Raw genomic sequence first — 16,656 nt, 5'->3', positions numbered from 1 at the left:
ATTTGTTTAAATTGGATGAGTTCCGTTTAAATATTCTTTTCTACAGGTGCTTTGTGGACGATATCTTCCTCATTTGGAAAGGTACAGAAGAGGAACTGATTGTATTTATGGATCATGTTAATGGGCTATCTCCATACTTGAAATTTAGTCATGAATTCTCTGACAGATGGATATCTTTTCTTGATGTCTATGTAGAGAGATTAACGAATGGGTTCCTGAATACATGTGTATACAGGAAAGCATGACATCGGAATGCCCTTCTACATAGACATAGTATGCACCCTGGGTATATTTTCAGGAATATAGTGAAGGGTCAGGTTATGAGAGCCTCACGCTATAATCCCTCAGATGAAGGTTTTGATAGTGCACTTAATGATTTATGTAATAGATTTAGGGAAAGAGCTTATAAAGAGGAAGATATATTGAAGGGCATGTCTGGCCTTTCAGCGTTAAGAATGGATAGAGCTAGCCCATATTTTTCAGATTTAGTAAGAGATGAGGCAAATAGTGTTCAGCAGGAGATGGTAGCTACACCCAATCGAAGTGTTGAGATTAGAGTCCATTGTTCTATACCCAGGATGTAGGGAATATTAAGGATGCAATTTGAGCTCATTAAGAGGTGTTGACAGTGGATCCTGATATCAGAGAGGTTATAGGGGAAACCCTGCAGTTTGTATATAAGAGGAAACCTAATTTGAAGATGGTATTCTGTCGTCCCAAACAAAGGAGAGGTAGCCATGAGCAGATAGGTTTATTACCATGCAGATAGGTTCATTACCATGCAATCGATGTAATTTTTGCAGATATATTGATACTAGTACTGCATTCATACACCCTAATAATGGTCTGAAGTTTGAGTTTAGAGTCACCTCTAGCTATATGTCAGAACATGTGGTATACCTCGCATCCTGTTCAGCATGCAGGGCGTTCTATGTTGGAAAAACGAACAGAAGGCTAAGGGACAGACATAGGGAACATCTTTATCAAATTAGGATTAGATCCACTGTCAACACTCTATCCAGACATATTAGTTGCACTGATAATACTCATGAATTTAGTTTCAGAGTTATGGAAGTTATCCCCAGTAGTTCAGAGGAGGGGATATAAGAAATAGGATGGAAACGCAAGAAGCAAATTGGATTATTAGGTTGAGGGCTGATACCATCCCTGGTTTGAATGACAAGATGTTACTGAAGCCCTTCCTTAAATCCTGAGGGCTGAGATAGTAGTGTCATTCATACTGCCTTTTATAGTATTCTTAGGCATTGGGTTCATGCATAGGAACTATCATTATTTGACATGCTTCCACATTTTCTGGGTTTTATGGGGGGTTATCTATGTTATGAGCAATAGGTGAGGTTTTTTATATTGCTTTTAGACATTTATGATGATGTTTTTAATGAACTGATATATTTGTTATTTGTGATATCTACTCTGTTTTTCAGTCAGTTGTCACTTTAATTAGTAGAGTGTTTTTTGGCGCCTTTTTCTATTTATAATGAAGTATAGCTGTGCTTGTTTGTATATGGTCTGAAGAAGCCCTATCAGGGTGAAAACGCTTACTACTGTTCCTGTTGTTCGAATAAAGTGAGGTCTTAAGGAAGATACTGGCTCTTAGTGGATGATTTTTTACAATTACAGCCTTTGTTCGTCTCAAAACCTTGGTATCATTATTCTATTTATATATTTTTTCTGTTTTATAGATGTGCTTATTAATAATTAATAGCCGAAAAAATCATTAACATATCTATGAAGAGAATACTGCACTAGCTTTTTATTACATTCTTTTTTATGATTCTCTTGTACTAGTTGATGTGTGATGGAAGAGTAATTTTGGCCCTTTTCCATTACGTAAAACCAAATGAGAAACCTGGTGTAAGAGAATGGTCTGCTGCTCACTTTGAGGAATTACAGCTTCATGCACTTGCTGCATTGGCAACCTTAGCACCTCTACTGACAGATGACTATATGACATGCCAAGGGAATACGAGACTTCTTCTCTTGCTAGAATGGTGCATCAGCCAAGGTAATGCAGTCTGATGTTTGTTTGTAGTTTCTACTATGTTCCACAAAATGTTTCTGTTTTGTAAGCAATAAATTAGCTAAAGACAGTTGTTTAAATACCAGTTTCTTTTTAACATTTTTAATGAAATTATGACATATAACCTTGCAAATGTAACCACACAAAACATTTATTTATACAGCCTGTGATTTTCAGTATCTACTGTAGTATACGTCAGACTGTAGATAATCCTGTAACTTCTGACAAATTTATGGAATATATACATATGAGCAAATATCCAGATCCTAATTTCAAAGCACAGAAACTTATCAGTATTAGCAAAATGTAGAGCTTTTAGATGTTCTGTAGTCCTGTCTCACCTTCATTCTTACATATGGGTTGAGAGCCGATCCTCAGCTCCAACTCGGCCTATTACAAAGCTCAAAGTCTCTTAGTTGGCTCTTGGCTAGGTAGGTATCCCATAGTGCACTAGTACAATCCCCAGATCTCATTTGCCACATCTACGAGTTTAGAAGTGCTTCTTGCTTGGCCATGGCTAAGTTAAAAATTTTTTTCTTTATTATTCACATTTACTGATATTTCTTGATACTTTTAGCTAGTTATACTTGATATTAGTGTTAGTTATCCTATAGGTAGTGTTTAGAAGTGTTTTTGCCATTTACTTAGTTTTTGAGAACTTGTTGGCCATTGGGCCCTTGTTGTTCTCCGTGTAGTATCCTGTGTGTTAGTTTTCTGATACAGTTTATATTTATGTAGGTTCGCGTTTGTATTAGGACTTTGTTTTTCACTTTTTCATACCTTAATATTTGTGTGAAGTGTTTTTGTCCTAGTTTTTGACACAGTTTATATTTCCATAGTCCTCGTTTGTATTAGGGACTTGTTTTCACAATTTTATAGATTAATAGTTGTGTGCAGTGCTGTTTGTCTCATACTTTGCCTACAACCTAAGATTCTTTTTTTTCTCCGTTTAAGTTAGAGGATCTAGTTCTCTGTTTTATCTCTGAATCTTTCTAACAGGGCTAGGCCCATTTAAGTTAGAGGACCTAGTCCTCTTTGGTTTTCTCTTTTCTGTGTGTGTGGTTTGTTAGGGCTAGGCTCGTTTAAGTTAGAGGACCTAGTCCTCTTTGTGTTTGGTGTGCACCTGTCTTAGGGTGAGGCCCGTTTAAATTAGAGGACCATGTCTTCCTTCTTACTGTTTATAGAGTTCTTGCAACATGACTAAAAAATCCAAAGACCACAAACTTTTGGGTTTTAAAAAATTCATAAAGTGCTCCGAAAAGATGTCGATTACAGATAGCCACAGTAATTGCTTCTATTGCCTCAGAGCCATTTACTTGCAGGAAACTTGTTCTTTCTGTCACTCCATTAGCTCCAGAGTTCTCCAGGAGCGAAAGAACAAGTTAATACTGAAAGGTCTCCTCAAGCCTTCCTTCGAGGAAGACTTAGCAAGCTCTTCTTCATCATGAAAGTCCCATTCTTCTAGGAAACAGAAGGTCAAGTTGGCCAAGAGACATTCTCCGGCACTGAATGTTTTGCCTGAACCTCCTCAAAAAACATTGAAACTAGATAAAGTTTCTACCTCCTCGGCTTCACTGTCCTTGGAGCCGGTCGAGGTGGTCGATGTTGAGACTACAGTGTCAAACCCAAGCCTTTCAGAGCCGACTACTGAAAAATTGCATCGGAGCCGGTCCAGAGATCTTTTGCCAGTCTCCCCAAACGTATATGATCTCCCATTTTTCAGAGATCCAGATCACCTACACCTACCCTGTCATCCAGATCCTCCAAGAGCCTGTCAGAAGAAGATGTGGAGAGAGTAGTGCTTTGACTCTTGAAGTTGTCTGCTTTGCCCAAATTGTTGTTGGCTCTGACCCAGTCGGTTCCGGAGCCATCTGAGTCCATTCTCCCTGTTGTGGTTCCTCCTCCGAGCCGAGTCCGACCTTTGGAGCAGGAGATTTCAGTGCTGCTTGTTGTGTAACCCTCGGTTCCAGCTCCTCTTGTGGCTCTCTTGGAGCTGATTTCCACTCTGACACCTTCAGTGCCATCTGTGGTGTCTAGGAGCTGGAGCTCACCGGTCGGCCCCGACAGGGACACTTGGACCTGAACCTCTTTGCTGCCGAGTCTCCCTCTCAGTGCGTCAGCCAGGGTGAGCTCGGATCCTACATCCATCTCAGAGCCAGTCGCTCTGGAGCCAAGGACTACCTCCATTTCCTCGGAACCGGGGCTGTCTTTGGAGCCAAAGAGATCTGCATGATGAGGAGCGTGCTGTCACAGTCATCAGCTCCACACAAGGCTACCAATACTCTTCCCCCTCAAGCACCGACCTCTGTCTCAGCACCTTCTCTCTCCCTTGGCAGCAGAGACCCGCAACCTCAAGAGCCCCCGTTGGGTGGCCCCCAGTCTTCCAAGACCTCCTCAGAATACCCTTCTGAGGAGGTCCCTCAGAAGAGGACATGCAAGAGGAAGAATGTAGACTTCCCTGATGAGTCTATCACCTCAGACACTCACCTCGAGGAGTCAGAAGGGTTCCCCAAGTCATCCTCTGATGATGTCTCCTTTGTAGACATTCTAGAGATCCTAAAGCAGAGAGGCGGCTGGCCCACTGTCACCCCTTCTGATGTCAGTTTACCTGAAGGCTTTCGGGTCTCAACCTTCAGCCTCTTGGGTGTCTCCACATTTTGACGAACTCTTGGACCTGGTTAGTTGAAAGGTGTGGGAAACTCCTGATGCCATGGAGCCAGTCCCCAGAAGACCCAACAAATTTCTCTCAGCTCCAAAAGAGAAAGAGTTTTTGTCCAAGGGCGTGCCTGTAGATGCCATGGTGGTGGCAATGGCCACTAAAAAGGAGCTAGCAGAGACTTCATTTGTCCATCCGCCAAACAAGGAGTATCAAACAATAGATACGGGAAGTGTATCTTCTCTTCAGCAGCTTTTACCCTCAGATCGCTGAACTATCACATTTTACTAGGCTTCAGAGAGATATTCTCAAGGAGTTAGTAGATACTCTTCAAGGTACATCTACTGAAGGAGTCCCTGAGAAGGTGACTGCTCAGTTGTCCACCTTAAATTCCATCATGAACTCCTCCATGAGGCTGATCTCCTATGCAGCCAATGGAGTGAGCAGGGCAGCAGGTTATGGAGTTTCCCCTTAGGAGACACTCCTGGATGCGCTTATGTAATTTTGCGAAGCCTTTCAAGTCTACCTTTACCAATGCCCCCTTTGACGGTTCTTCTCTGTTTGGACCTAAGATAAAAGATACACTCACCAGGTGTGAACAAGAAGGGAAAACTTTCTCTGCCATGGAAGTACATTTTACCTTCCCTTCTAGACCATATCCCAAGGGTCAGAGAGGTGGTAAGATGTGGTTCAAGAAGTCCCAGAGATTTTTCCAAGATGCACAGGGTGATTCCTCCTTCAGAGGCAGAGGAGGAGGAGCTAATGGTAGACGTCACCCTAAAGGCAGGGGGGGGGGTCCGCAAAACCAGGGTTGCCTTGATTCCTTTCGAGGCCTTCCCTGTCAGCACTCCTGATGCGGGGCCTGGCTGTGCTTCTCTGGAGCCAGTCAGGGGTCACTTATCTTTGTATCCAGAAGCCTGGCTAAACATCTCCCAAGACAAATGGGTACAAAGAATAATCACCAGAGGATACTCCATACCCTTTTCTCTTCTATCCCACACTTCCAAGAAGATCCCAGATGTTCCACCCAAACACAGGAATCAAGCAACTGTAGAAGTGCAAAAGTTGCTTTCAAAGATAGACATCCAAACCGTCCCCAAAGACCAGATAGGATTTGAAACTTACTCCAGATTCTTTTTAGTGCAAAGACGAACAGGGGACTGGAGGCCCATCTTGGACCTCAGCAAACTAAACGAATCCATAAAGAAGTCCAAGTTCCAGATGGTGACATTGCAGTCTATACTCCCTCTGTTAGGGAAAGACAATTAGATGTGCTCCATAGACCTCCAAGATGCGTACTACCATATAAAAATGGACAGAGCATCAAGGAGTCATTTACACTTCCAGCTGGGAGACAGTCATTGCCAATTTCGTGCTCTGCCCTTTGGTCTCACAACAGCCCCCAGGGTGTTCACCAAATGTATGGCGGTAGTGACAGCTCACCTAAGACGTCATGGATTCCAAGTGTTTCCATACCTGGACTACTGGCTCTGACCACCACCACCAGGCGCCTACTCCTACAAGCCAGAGATGCAACCATCCTGCTCTTTTCCCAGCTGGGGATTACAGTAAATTGGGAAAAGTCTGCCTTATCACCTTCTCAATTTGTAACTTTTATAGGCACAGAAATAGACACAGTCGCCATGCTAGTTCGTCTACATGCAGACACAATTCAAAGCCTCAGGCAACAAATTCACAGTTTGCTTCCTCTACAGAAAGTCAAGGCAAAGACAGTGCTGAAACTCTTATAGAGATCATGGCCTCTACCATAACTCTAGTCCCACTAGCCAAACTGCATATGCAAATTCATCATTCATCAGTGGCTTCTATTTTCCCAGTGGTCCCTTCAACAACTGCCTCTATCCCACTATATTCTCATAACAGTGTCGTGCACAAAGGACCTTCGTTGGTGGATTCAGCCCAATCAGCTGACAACAGGCACTCCATTCCTCCCTCACCAATCGTTGCTACTGTGACCATGGATGCCTCTCAGATAGGGTGTGGGGAGCATTATCTAGGCAGGGCTGTCCAAGGCACATGGCAAGATCACGAGGCTCACCCACATATCAGTGTCCTAGAGATGAGAGAAGTGCTTCTAGTGTTGCAAGCACTTCACGACATTCTTCCTCTTGGGACGATAGCAATCCAATCAGACAATGTGTCAGTGGTATGGTATCTAAACAAGCAAGGAGGAACCAGATCTTACCCCCTTTGCCGAGAAGCTCTTCGTGTTTGGAAGTGGGTGATATCTTCCCAATGCTTTCTAGTAGCAACACATATCGCGGGAACAACCAGTGCAATAGCCAACAAGCTCAGCAGGGCAATCTTGATGCCTCACGAGTGGTCTCTGAATCAGGAAGTAGCAGAACAGATCTTCCACAAATGGAGACAGCCTTGCTGCAAACTCTTTGCCAGCCTGATCAACTCCAAATGTAGAAGATATTTCTCCCCTATCCCACCTCCAGGGGAGTCACAGAGAGACGCACTTGTTCACGATTGGCCCCTGGGACTCCTTTATGTATTCCCTCCCTTTCTGCTCATATCCAAAGTGATACAGAAAGCAAAGTTATTGGGAAGCAAAATGATTCTCATCACTCTTACTGGCCTCTCCAGATTTGGTTCTCCTTTCCCGGGCCTCATCTACTAGATGATCCATGGACTCTGGACCCAGTGCCAGACCTCTTGACACACATGTCAGACTTCCTTCACCCTTGCCTCCACACCCTCAACTTGACAGCATGGCTGCTCCACTTCCATCCCTAGTCAGGCTTCATGATCTTTCACCTGCTGTGACCCACATCCTCACATTTTCACATAAACCTTCCACTTTGAAATTATACACTAGCAAATGGAGAAGGCTTTCTATCTGGGCTAAAGAAAAAAATGCAGATCCTTACACAGCATCCATCCCTGTGGTGTTAGAATTTTTGTCTGAACTTTTCCATCAGGTATCAGCTGCTGCCACTGTTAGGGTCCAATCGGCAGCAATATTTAACTTTCATTTGGGACAACATGAACCAAATCTGATGTCCCACAGATTATGTAAAACCTTCCTTAAAGGCGCTACTTTGCTGAGACCTCCCTTTCAGGAACCTGTACCTCCTTGGGATTTGAATTTCGTCCTGTCCAAACTAACTTTCCCGCCTTTTGAGCCCGCACAGTCATGTCAATTGAAGCTTCTGTCTTGGAAGACTATTTCTAGTAGCTATCACATCAGCTAGACGGGTGTCAGAGTTACAGTCACTGTCAATCAAGCCTCCTTATCTGATTTTCCACAAAGACAGAGTTTCCCTTCATACAAATCCTTCCTTTATCCCTAAAGTTTGCTCTCAAACTAATTTGAACCAAACTATCGAACTGCCTGTATTTTTCCCTAATCATTCCAACACTGCAGAATAGAAATTTCATCAACTTGATGTTCACAGGCAGTTACGGTTCTACATTCATAGGACTATGGAACGTAGAAAGTCAGATCAATTGTTCGTGTCCTTTTCTGAGTCTAGACTAGGCCTACCAGTCTCTAAAGTGACCCTATCTAATTGGATTTCAAACTGTATTTCCTTCGTTTACTGCTTCAACAGAAAGACTCTACCGTTCAAGATTAAACCTCATTCCACCAGAACCCTGTCCACATCTGCTGCTTTTCAAGCCAGAGTTCCAATTTACAGTATTTGTGCAGCGGCATCCTGGGCTACCCCTTATACCTTTGTTAGTCATTACAAACTGGATTTGACCTCCAGGGGTAGAGCCTCCTTTGGTTCCATGGTATTCAGGAGTATATTCCCGTGAGCCACCCAAGAAAAAGGTGTTAGGGACACTGTCCCGTATATAAGAATGAAGACGAGATAGGACTACAGAACATAAAGAAGTTATGTACTCACCATAACATTCCATGTTTGTAGTCCATCTCACCCTTCATTTTAAGAACCCACCCACCTACCCCCGTCCTGGAAGGATCTGGAGACAGGATAGTGCTGCCCTTGGTAGGGTGGAGACCTTTCATTATTGTTGTTCTTTCTGGATAACCTTTTTTTCTATCTTTCTATAGTTTAGCAGCAAACAAGATCTGGGGATTGTACTAGTGCACTATGGGAGACCTACCTAGCCGTGAGCCAACTTAGAGACTTTGAGCTTTGTAATAGGCTGAGTCAGAGCCGAGGATTGGCTCCGAACCCATATGTAAGAATGCAGGGCGAGATGGACTGCAAACAGGAATGTTATGGTAAGTACATAACTTCTTTTTTCTGTTCCTTCCCTCATGGTATGGACTCTTTTTAGTTTTCTGTATTTTGATAGCAAACTGGGCATCCAAATTAATGCTGCCCTATTGGCTAAGGTGTATCATGTGACTGTGAATTAAGCAAGCAATAATATCCAAAAGGGTGTGTGTTGCTATGTAAATAATGCATGTCCAAGGATGTTCTGAGTTGTGGAGGGCCTGTACACCCTTCAAAGGAAATTTTTTATACATTATTGTGTTTACATATTGGGCTACCTGATAAATTGTTTTGTATTTGTTTTAGTTTTTTAATTTATATATATATATATATATATATATATATATATATATATATATATATATATTTAATATTTTTGATGTTAGTTGCTCCGCCTAATGCATCAAACTTAGTGCAGTATATGTAAATGTTGTAGAAAGTATTTTACATCCAAAATATAAGTTTGGTAATTATTTAATGCCTATACATACTCTGTTTCTCTCATACACATACAAACATTTAAAAGGAATATAGCTTTAAAAAGACATGATTAAACATAATTAATAATGTTAGACCTGCGGTGGTGGTGCTGCGGTAGCGTTGTCGCCTCACACTAAGACGCGGTCCGGTTCGATTCTCAGCTAGAGTGCCTTCTGCGTGGAGACATGCGTGAATGGGCATACCTTCGTTGAAGGTTGTGCGTCAGGCCTGGCAAGCCAGTACGTAAAAATCAACTGCTAATCATTAGCGGACCGGAGTTCTGCTGTGGCGACCCCTAACCGGGAAAAGCTGAAAGACGCAATAATGCCAGGCATTAAACATTTCTTACCTCCGTACCTCACAACCATCCACAGTTTCAAAGGATGTCCAGATATTTACCTAATTTTTATTTTGGGTCTGTTCCTCATTAAAGTTTGTAGTTTGCTGGCAAATCATTGAGGACTGAAGTCACTAAATACTGACATACATTTGAGTTTCAGACTTTATTTCCTTTAGAAAAATGCATGGTAAAACAAATCTTGTTCTAGCAGCTTTCTAAGTTTATAACAACAATATTTAAAATATGTCCCTATTTTACAGCCCCCCCCCCATTATTTTATCCAGATGTCTTGAGATAAGAGGTTGAAGGGTATGCATACCTCTTAACTGGTGGTGCCACTGTTCGATCGCTCAGTCTCTATACCTCTCTGTCTCTCTCTCTTTGTCACGCACCTACACATACTTCCACTTTCATGTATGCTGAGAACGCATACAGTCAAGACATAAACACACACACACACACACACACACATATATATATATATATATATACACACACACACACACACACACACACACACACACACACACACACACACACACACAACAAATGCATGCACACACAATTTTCTTTACTTTTACTTTACATTTGATAAACAGCAAAACACTGCTTAGTGAGAGTAAAATGGCTCAATAAATCTCACTCTCAATCACACACACAGGCATATACATACATACACACTTCATTTTTTAAAGCATTCTCTATTTTAATTTTACACTCATTAAACAGCAAAAGTGCTGTTTAGCAAGTGTAAAATAATGGCAACAGTTAACTTTGTTACAGTTTAATCTTCATAGCACCTTAATATGCTGCTGTGAAACATTGGGCTCATTTTTTAGCAGGTATTACCAGTACATTAACACCCTGATAGAGAATGTTCATTCTCCCGTCAGGGTGGGGATGTACAATTTGTCCATTCTCTAAGTACTTATAAGTCTTCTGTCATTTTTCTCCTAAGAAGTGCTACACAGATCTGCTACCAGTTGCATAAGTTGTTTGCATTAAATCTCTAGGGGTTTACCTAATTCACCCAGTATTAACTTGCTTCAACGTGCCAAGTTCATCAAGAATTAACTAGGTTGCTCTAAACAGAATACTACTGTGTAACAGTGAATTAAATATTTGGGTGGCTCACCAGCTGTACTGATGTAGCCATTTATTGAACAACAGTTTTATTTATTATATTTGCTGACCAGGAAACCCCAACTAAACAAAGCTCATTCTCAGTGGAAGCCTACAGAGACAAGCTTCACATTTATTGGAAACAGTGTACACATAACAATATCCATAACTAAGACAATTGTTATCACTTCAAAGGTTAATGCTAGTCTTTTGCCAGCAAAGGTTTGGTCACCTAGCTGAGTTCTGGATAAATTATCTCTTTTTTCAGTTCCATGAGTGCCTGTATATATCTTTATGCTGATAAAAAGTTGAAGAATCCTTGTTTCTCAAATCTCATACATTGTGTCTGTCTTCCTCCTCCATGTCGTTGAATAAGTGTGCTTATGGTAGGCAGACAGCCCATAAGTATTTCCATACAGTATCTGTTTTGTTTAGAACATGGTCACAACAAAGAAAATTGTGATTTTTGTTTAAAATTTAAAAAGACACTAGATAAAGAGGGCTTAAATCTGTATCATCTTACTTAGAAGAAAAAAAGTTTACGAGACTTAAAAAACAGCATTTTAGAAAGGCAAAATCCATGTTTGGTGAAAAAATCAGCTGTAGAACTGAAGAAAATGCACATATCCTCAAAATTATTATAAAGACGGAGCTTCTGAGCTAATGACTTCATGTACAGTGGTGAGAAAGTTAGCGACAAAGCCACCTAAATGTGACTCATTTATGTTGGTCCAGCAACTGCTACAGCGGTAGCGTTGTTGCCTCACAGCAAGAGGTTCTTCTGTTCGATCAGTGTTCCTTTGTATTATTTGTGTATCAAGTAAATGGTCCATGGATACTTTTCAGGCACAATCCAGGCCACAAAAGCAAAAGTAAATACAATAAATACATAGATAGATTAGTGTTGCTAATCAACCAGCATAGTTTTGAGGGTTGAGAAGAAACTACATTGCTAAAGAAAACCTGTATAGACGGAGGGAAGACATGCAAATCCCATACAACTAGTGTCTGAAGGTCAGGATCCAACCTGGTACTATGAAGCTGTAAGGCAGAGATATTATATACTACTATATCATGCTGTTCTGCTCCCATTTTGTGTCCAGCAGAAATTAAAATGAAAGTTCAGAATGTTAAAAAAAGAAAAAAGACCCTGAATACAATGTATGTGAAACTTCTAACATATTCCAGTTCACATGATGTTGGGTTCATTTGTGCCACCAGTACAGCCCCCTCTTTTTCATAGTCATTAAATCCACCTCATTTTCCTTACAAACCTTTCACTAACAAATACTTAAGGAAGTATGTATAAGCTCTTATTCCAGCAGCAACTCATGCTAGTTTTACAACCGAGTCAGTGTCTTTCTGTGACTAAATCTGAAGTGCAGAGGCCTTCACTGGTACCTCTGAAGGTATCTGAAAGGACGATGAAATGAAATAAAGAAATTACTGTGGCCTGTTTCTTTAAGAAAGGGGAGAATGTTTATATTTGACAGAACGACTCTCTGAAACATAGTTAGATCGCATATATGTTTTCTTAGTCTTTTGGCTCTCCCCTAGAAGATATAACCATCGAAGAATGAATTACTTGTGAAAGTTCTTTAGTTGGCCTTCTGGGGATTGTTCTTCGTCTAAAAGAATATATCAAATTGGTACAATTAAAACCAAAAAAATACATTTTTTCCATTTATGACAACATTAAGAACATTATTCAGGCTAGTTGCCAACATCCAGTCACTTGAGACCCTGCATTAAAACTTGCTGAAAAGATGTAGAAGACAACTGCTGACAGGTCTGATTTGTAGTATAATCAAATTCAAACCTTGCAGTAGTCTCTTTCCTGTCCCTGTTACAGAAGTAAAAGGCTGTTCCCTTAGATTCATTACCATTTGGTAAAGAATCTAGGCTGGTTTACAGATATGGTAAAAAATGTATACATAAAGCAGCTTGGCCAAAGAATCTTGGTTGACATATGCGGCCAAATGGCAGACTTAATTTTAAACAAAATGGATGGTTTGCCAGAAAATAATTGCAGACATAGACTGGAGAGGTTGATTTCTACCACTGGTAAAATCACAGTCAATATTTTGAAGTGAGCATGTGATGCATTAGCTGCAGCATAGTGCTGCAGTGGCATATGCTTAAAAGGAAAGAGATATAGTCTCTTGGTATCAAAGCCAAGTTGTTAGATATCCTTATTTTCACTGACACTTTATGTGATTGTCTACAGCTGGCATTGTTACAGACTTAGAAAAGAAACAGGAAATACAAATAGGGACTTGCATGGTAGAACAAGTCAGCTGACATTATTAGCGACTTAGAAAAGTCATATGAAATCCAGCTGGGGTCTTATGTAAGGACAGATTAATTCAATTCACAGTCATTTAAGAGACTGCAGGTTAGTTACTCATTTGATCTTGCCTGCTGGAGCATGCAGTTCAGACAGTGCTCAACTTTTGATCAACTGTTCTAAGAATTGAACTCCAAGAATTTGTCCTGATTCTGAAAGTCAGATAATAAGGCACAGTTTGTCTTCAGTTAAAGCAGTGACAACATGTAGTAGTAAAGGGTAAAATAGATACACAGACAAGCCATTCAATACCAACTGCAAAAAAGGGTCAGCCAAGCTATTACCCATGGGGTTTGGCTTTATTGGCTTGAATGTACCCATAAACTTAAAAAGTCAAAAGTCATGGGTATTTAGAAGCCATGTACCTGAAACAGTGGTATGTCCTCACGGTTTCATTTGCATATTCCACTACAGTAGACGTAAGATATTATATTATTGCTAGTGTTTTCTAGATAGTCTGCTTCTTGCAGCTTGAATTTTCTCCAAACCTCCCAGCCTTCTCCTGTTATGGTTTTAAAGACTGTCTGTCTGGCTTCTGCCACTTATCTGATTTCCAAAGTCCCTCCCCACTTTCATTGCTATTTGTTGTGTAAACTATTTAAGTACCCTCGTTGCATTCTCTAAATCCTTACCACTGAGTGCTCACTCAGAAAACCATTATTGATCCTGAGGAAGAATCGCTTACTACAAATTATCTCCTACTCATTTTCCCAGAGCTCCCATTTGCTTGTCACCATTGCCACACGTTGACAAGGTTCTGAACTACTCCTGCAACATCTTTGTCAGATAAGAGACTTATTTCATTGTTTTGCAATTCAGTTAACTGTTTTAGACTGCTACTGCTTTATTTTAGTAAAGCCGCGGTGGTACAGCGGTAGCGTTGTTGCCTCACAGCAAGAGGTTCTCCTGTTCGATTCTTGGCTGGAGTGCCTCCTGTGTGGAGTCTGCATGTCCTCCCTGTAGTCGAGTGGCCTCCGAAAGACATGCATGAATGGGCGTGCCTTCGCTGAAGGTTGGGCGTCGGGCTGGCAACTCGGCACCATAAAAATCTACTGCCAATCATTAGAGGACCGGAGTTCTGCTGTGCCGACCCCTAACCGGGAAAAGCCGAAAAGACAAACATGTTGATTTTGCATTTTAAATCCTTTCAAAGGTCCCTAGTACTTAAAATCACATTGACCAGGTAATTTGTTTTAGTTGTTTTATGGTAGCACTACGCTCTCAAGCAACCTTTTTGTGTTTTTTTTTTCATTAAGAGGACTGGTATAGTCCATCTAGTGGCAGTAGATGGCGGCCTAGTCTTTTTGAGTTGGGAAACACACAAGAAAACTCTAAGTGTAGTCATTTTATTAGCCAGAGAACTTAGAAGCTAGTAGCTCGTGTTTAAGTGCTAGTATAATTTGACATATTTGCATACCCACTTGTCATCGTGAAGCAGTGACTAGAAGTCCCTTGTATACACACAGACAGCTAGAAACCAAATTTTCCCTATAAAACCACATCTGAAACTATACCAGTAACTTTGTAAGTGTAGAGCAGCCACTTTGTATATTGAGTAGCATAGACTAGCTACTTGGCATGTTCAGAAGCACTTCCCCTTGAATTTAGTAGTATATAGCCTAGTCTAGTCTCTAGCCCCAAAAGCAACACACTGTTAACCGCTGTTTCACCACAACCCAATGTGCTTTCCCAGTTTCTTCGCAGCCAGTTTAGTGGATATATGAATATTGAGACAATGTAACAATTGTCTAATGTTCATTGACAAGCATTTTATCCTCAAAGAAACAAATACAGTATGTAAGAGATGGATGTATACAATGTCTTTACAGGCAAACTCTTGCATACTAAAGTCTAATAACAACAATCTTGTTGTCAGAGACACACACATGCTACACCCACCATATAGTATGCATCCCACACATAAGACTTCATATGCTGAGGCACCTAACTGAAATCTTTCCAAACCCCAAAGACAGCTCAGACATTTCACCTGTAAAAAAACTATCGTCAACAAACCTGAAAGCACTCAACAGAAATAGCACCTATCACTGCAAATACAGCCACACCCAGTAGAGCCTCAATCACCAAACCCATAAGACTAGTCAATACGCTAGCCAGGACTCTTGTCACAGAAGAATGCATTGTATAGCATATTGATATCCCACTCACCAGGCTGAACATAGAGAAAGAACAGTCATTTGCCTACCAGGGTCCAGGATCTATCAAGTTATGTATTCACTCAAGTTATTGCATCACAGGTACCAGTATGATTCAGTCATAGTTCATATAGGTGTAAAGGTGTAAATGACGTAAGACGTACCTCCCTAGATTATATGAAGAGAGGCATTATAGAGATCTTGGACTATGTGTCACAGGCTGGTATGTGCCTAGCATAGAGTAGCATTCTCCATTCACCATGACTGATGCCGCAGTACAAACAGATGATTGACTTTAATAATTGGTTTAGCTTTTGGTGTCATTCTATGAGGGGTACAATTTTTGTCAGCATGGGAGGATATGAGTAACAAATCACATTTCTTTACCAAGGATGGCAATGCCAAATTGACAAATCTCTCAACATATCACAATCTCAACATATCACAATCTACCCAAGGAAGTCTAAAGGTGTTACTTCTCAATGCTAGGAGATTAAACAAGAAGCTCCACTCCCTCCAAGGTCTCCTTAACTTGGAGAATGCAGATATCTATTCATTTCCTGAGACATGGTGTATAGCCACTGAGAATACCCTGGCAGTCCAAGGCTTCAGTGCCTTCTGCACATTTCCACGCATTTAAATCAGCAACTGCAGAGGTAGGAACTAAAGGTAGAGGTGTCTCGATCTACAGTGACAACAAGCATACCTCTAGGTTGGTAAAATAGAATGACACACTGGAGCTCCTCCATGTCTGTATTACCACAGACAGAGTCTCATGCCATATCCTAGCACATTATAGGTCACTCTCTATGTCCCATAAAACCCATAGCTCATACACAGACCTATTGTAGATGCTCACCATTCAACCAAATACTATATTCATGGGAGACTTTAATTATCCCTTTGTAAACTGGGAATCCTACACATCCCCAAATTTGCAGGTGCAGAGATTCCTAAATTTTGTAAACACAAACACCCTGGGCGAGTTAGTGTATACATCTACTACAGGTACAAACATATTGGACTTGGTATTCACAAATATGGGACAATGCTGCACTTCCCCAGTGTCACATCCTCTCTGTTAAGATTAGACCACAAAACAGTCTCCTTTGAAATAAGAATCAATTTTGTAACCTCGGAAAACCTTGTAATAGTCAGAAACTAGTCCAGGGCAAGTTACGTTTTATTAAGTGGCAATTTGTCAAAATTTCAAGCTCCTCCATACCCAGACAAAGCAGCAGTCTGTGTTTATGCAGAATTATTCACAAAAGATTGTATAACATGTTAATGACTGCAT

The 16,656-nt window shown here is 40.9% G+C and overlaps 1 protein-coding gene across 2 annotated transcripts in view; it reads left to right on the top strand.

Moving 5' to 3' along the window:
* CFAP69 (cilia and flagella associated protein 69) overlaps positions 1-16,656 on the top strand; it is a 2,033,309-nt gene that overhangs the window by 1,134,091 nt on the left and 882,562 nt on the right. For both annotated transcript variants that reach the window (XM_044067529.1, XM_044067528.1), the window contains exon 12: positions 1,810-2,026. In XM_044067529.1, coding sequence (XP_043923464.1) covers positions 1,810-2,026 — 217 coding nt within the window. The remainder of the gene's footprint in view (positions 1-1,809; positions 2,027-16,656) is intronic.

This window comes from Protopterus annectens, chromosome 3.part1 (assembly GCF_019279795.1).
Source record: "Protopterus annectens isolate FY-2018-M chromosome 3.part1, PAN1.0, whole genome shotgun sequence".
Taxonomy (NCBI): domain Eukaryota; kingdom Metazoa; phylum Chordata; order Ceratodontiformes; family Protopteridae; genus Protopterus; species Protopterus annectens.
The sequence above is the reverse complement of the archived record's forward strand: the minus strand, read 5'-3'. Positions and strand labels throughout refer to the sequence as shown.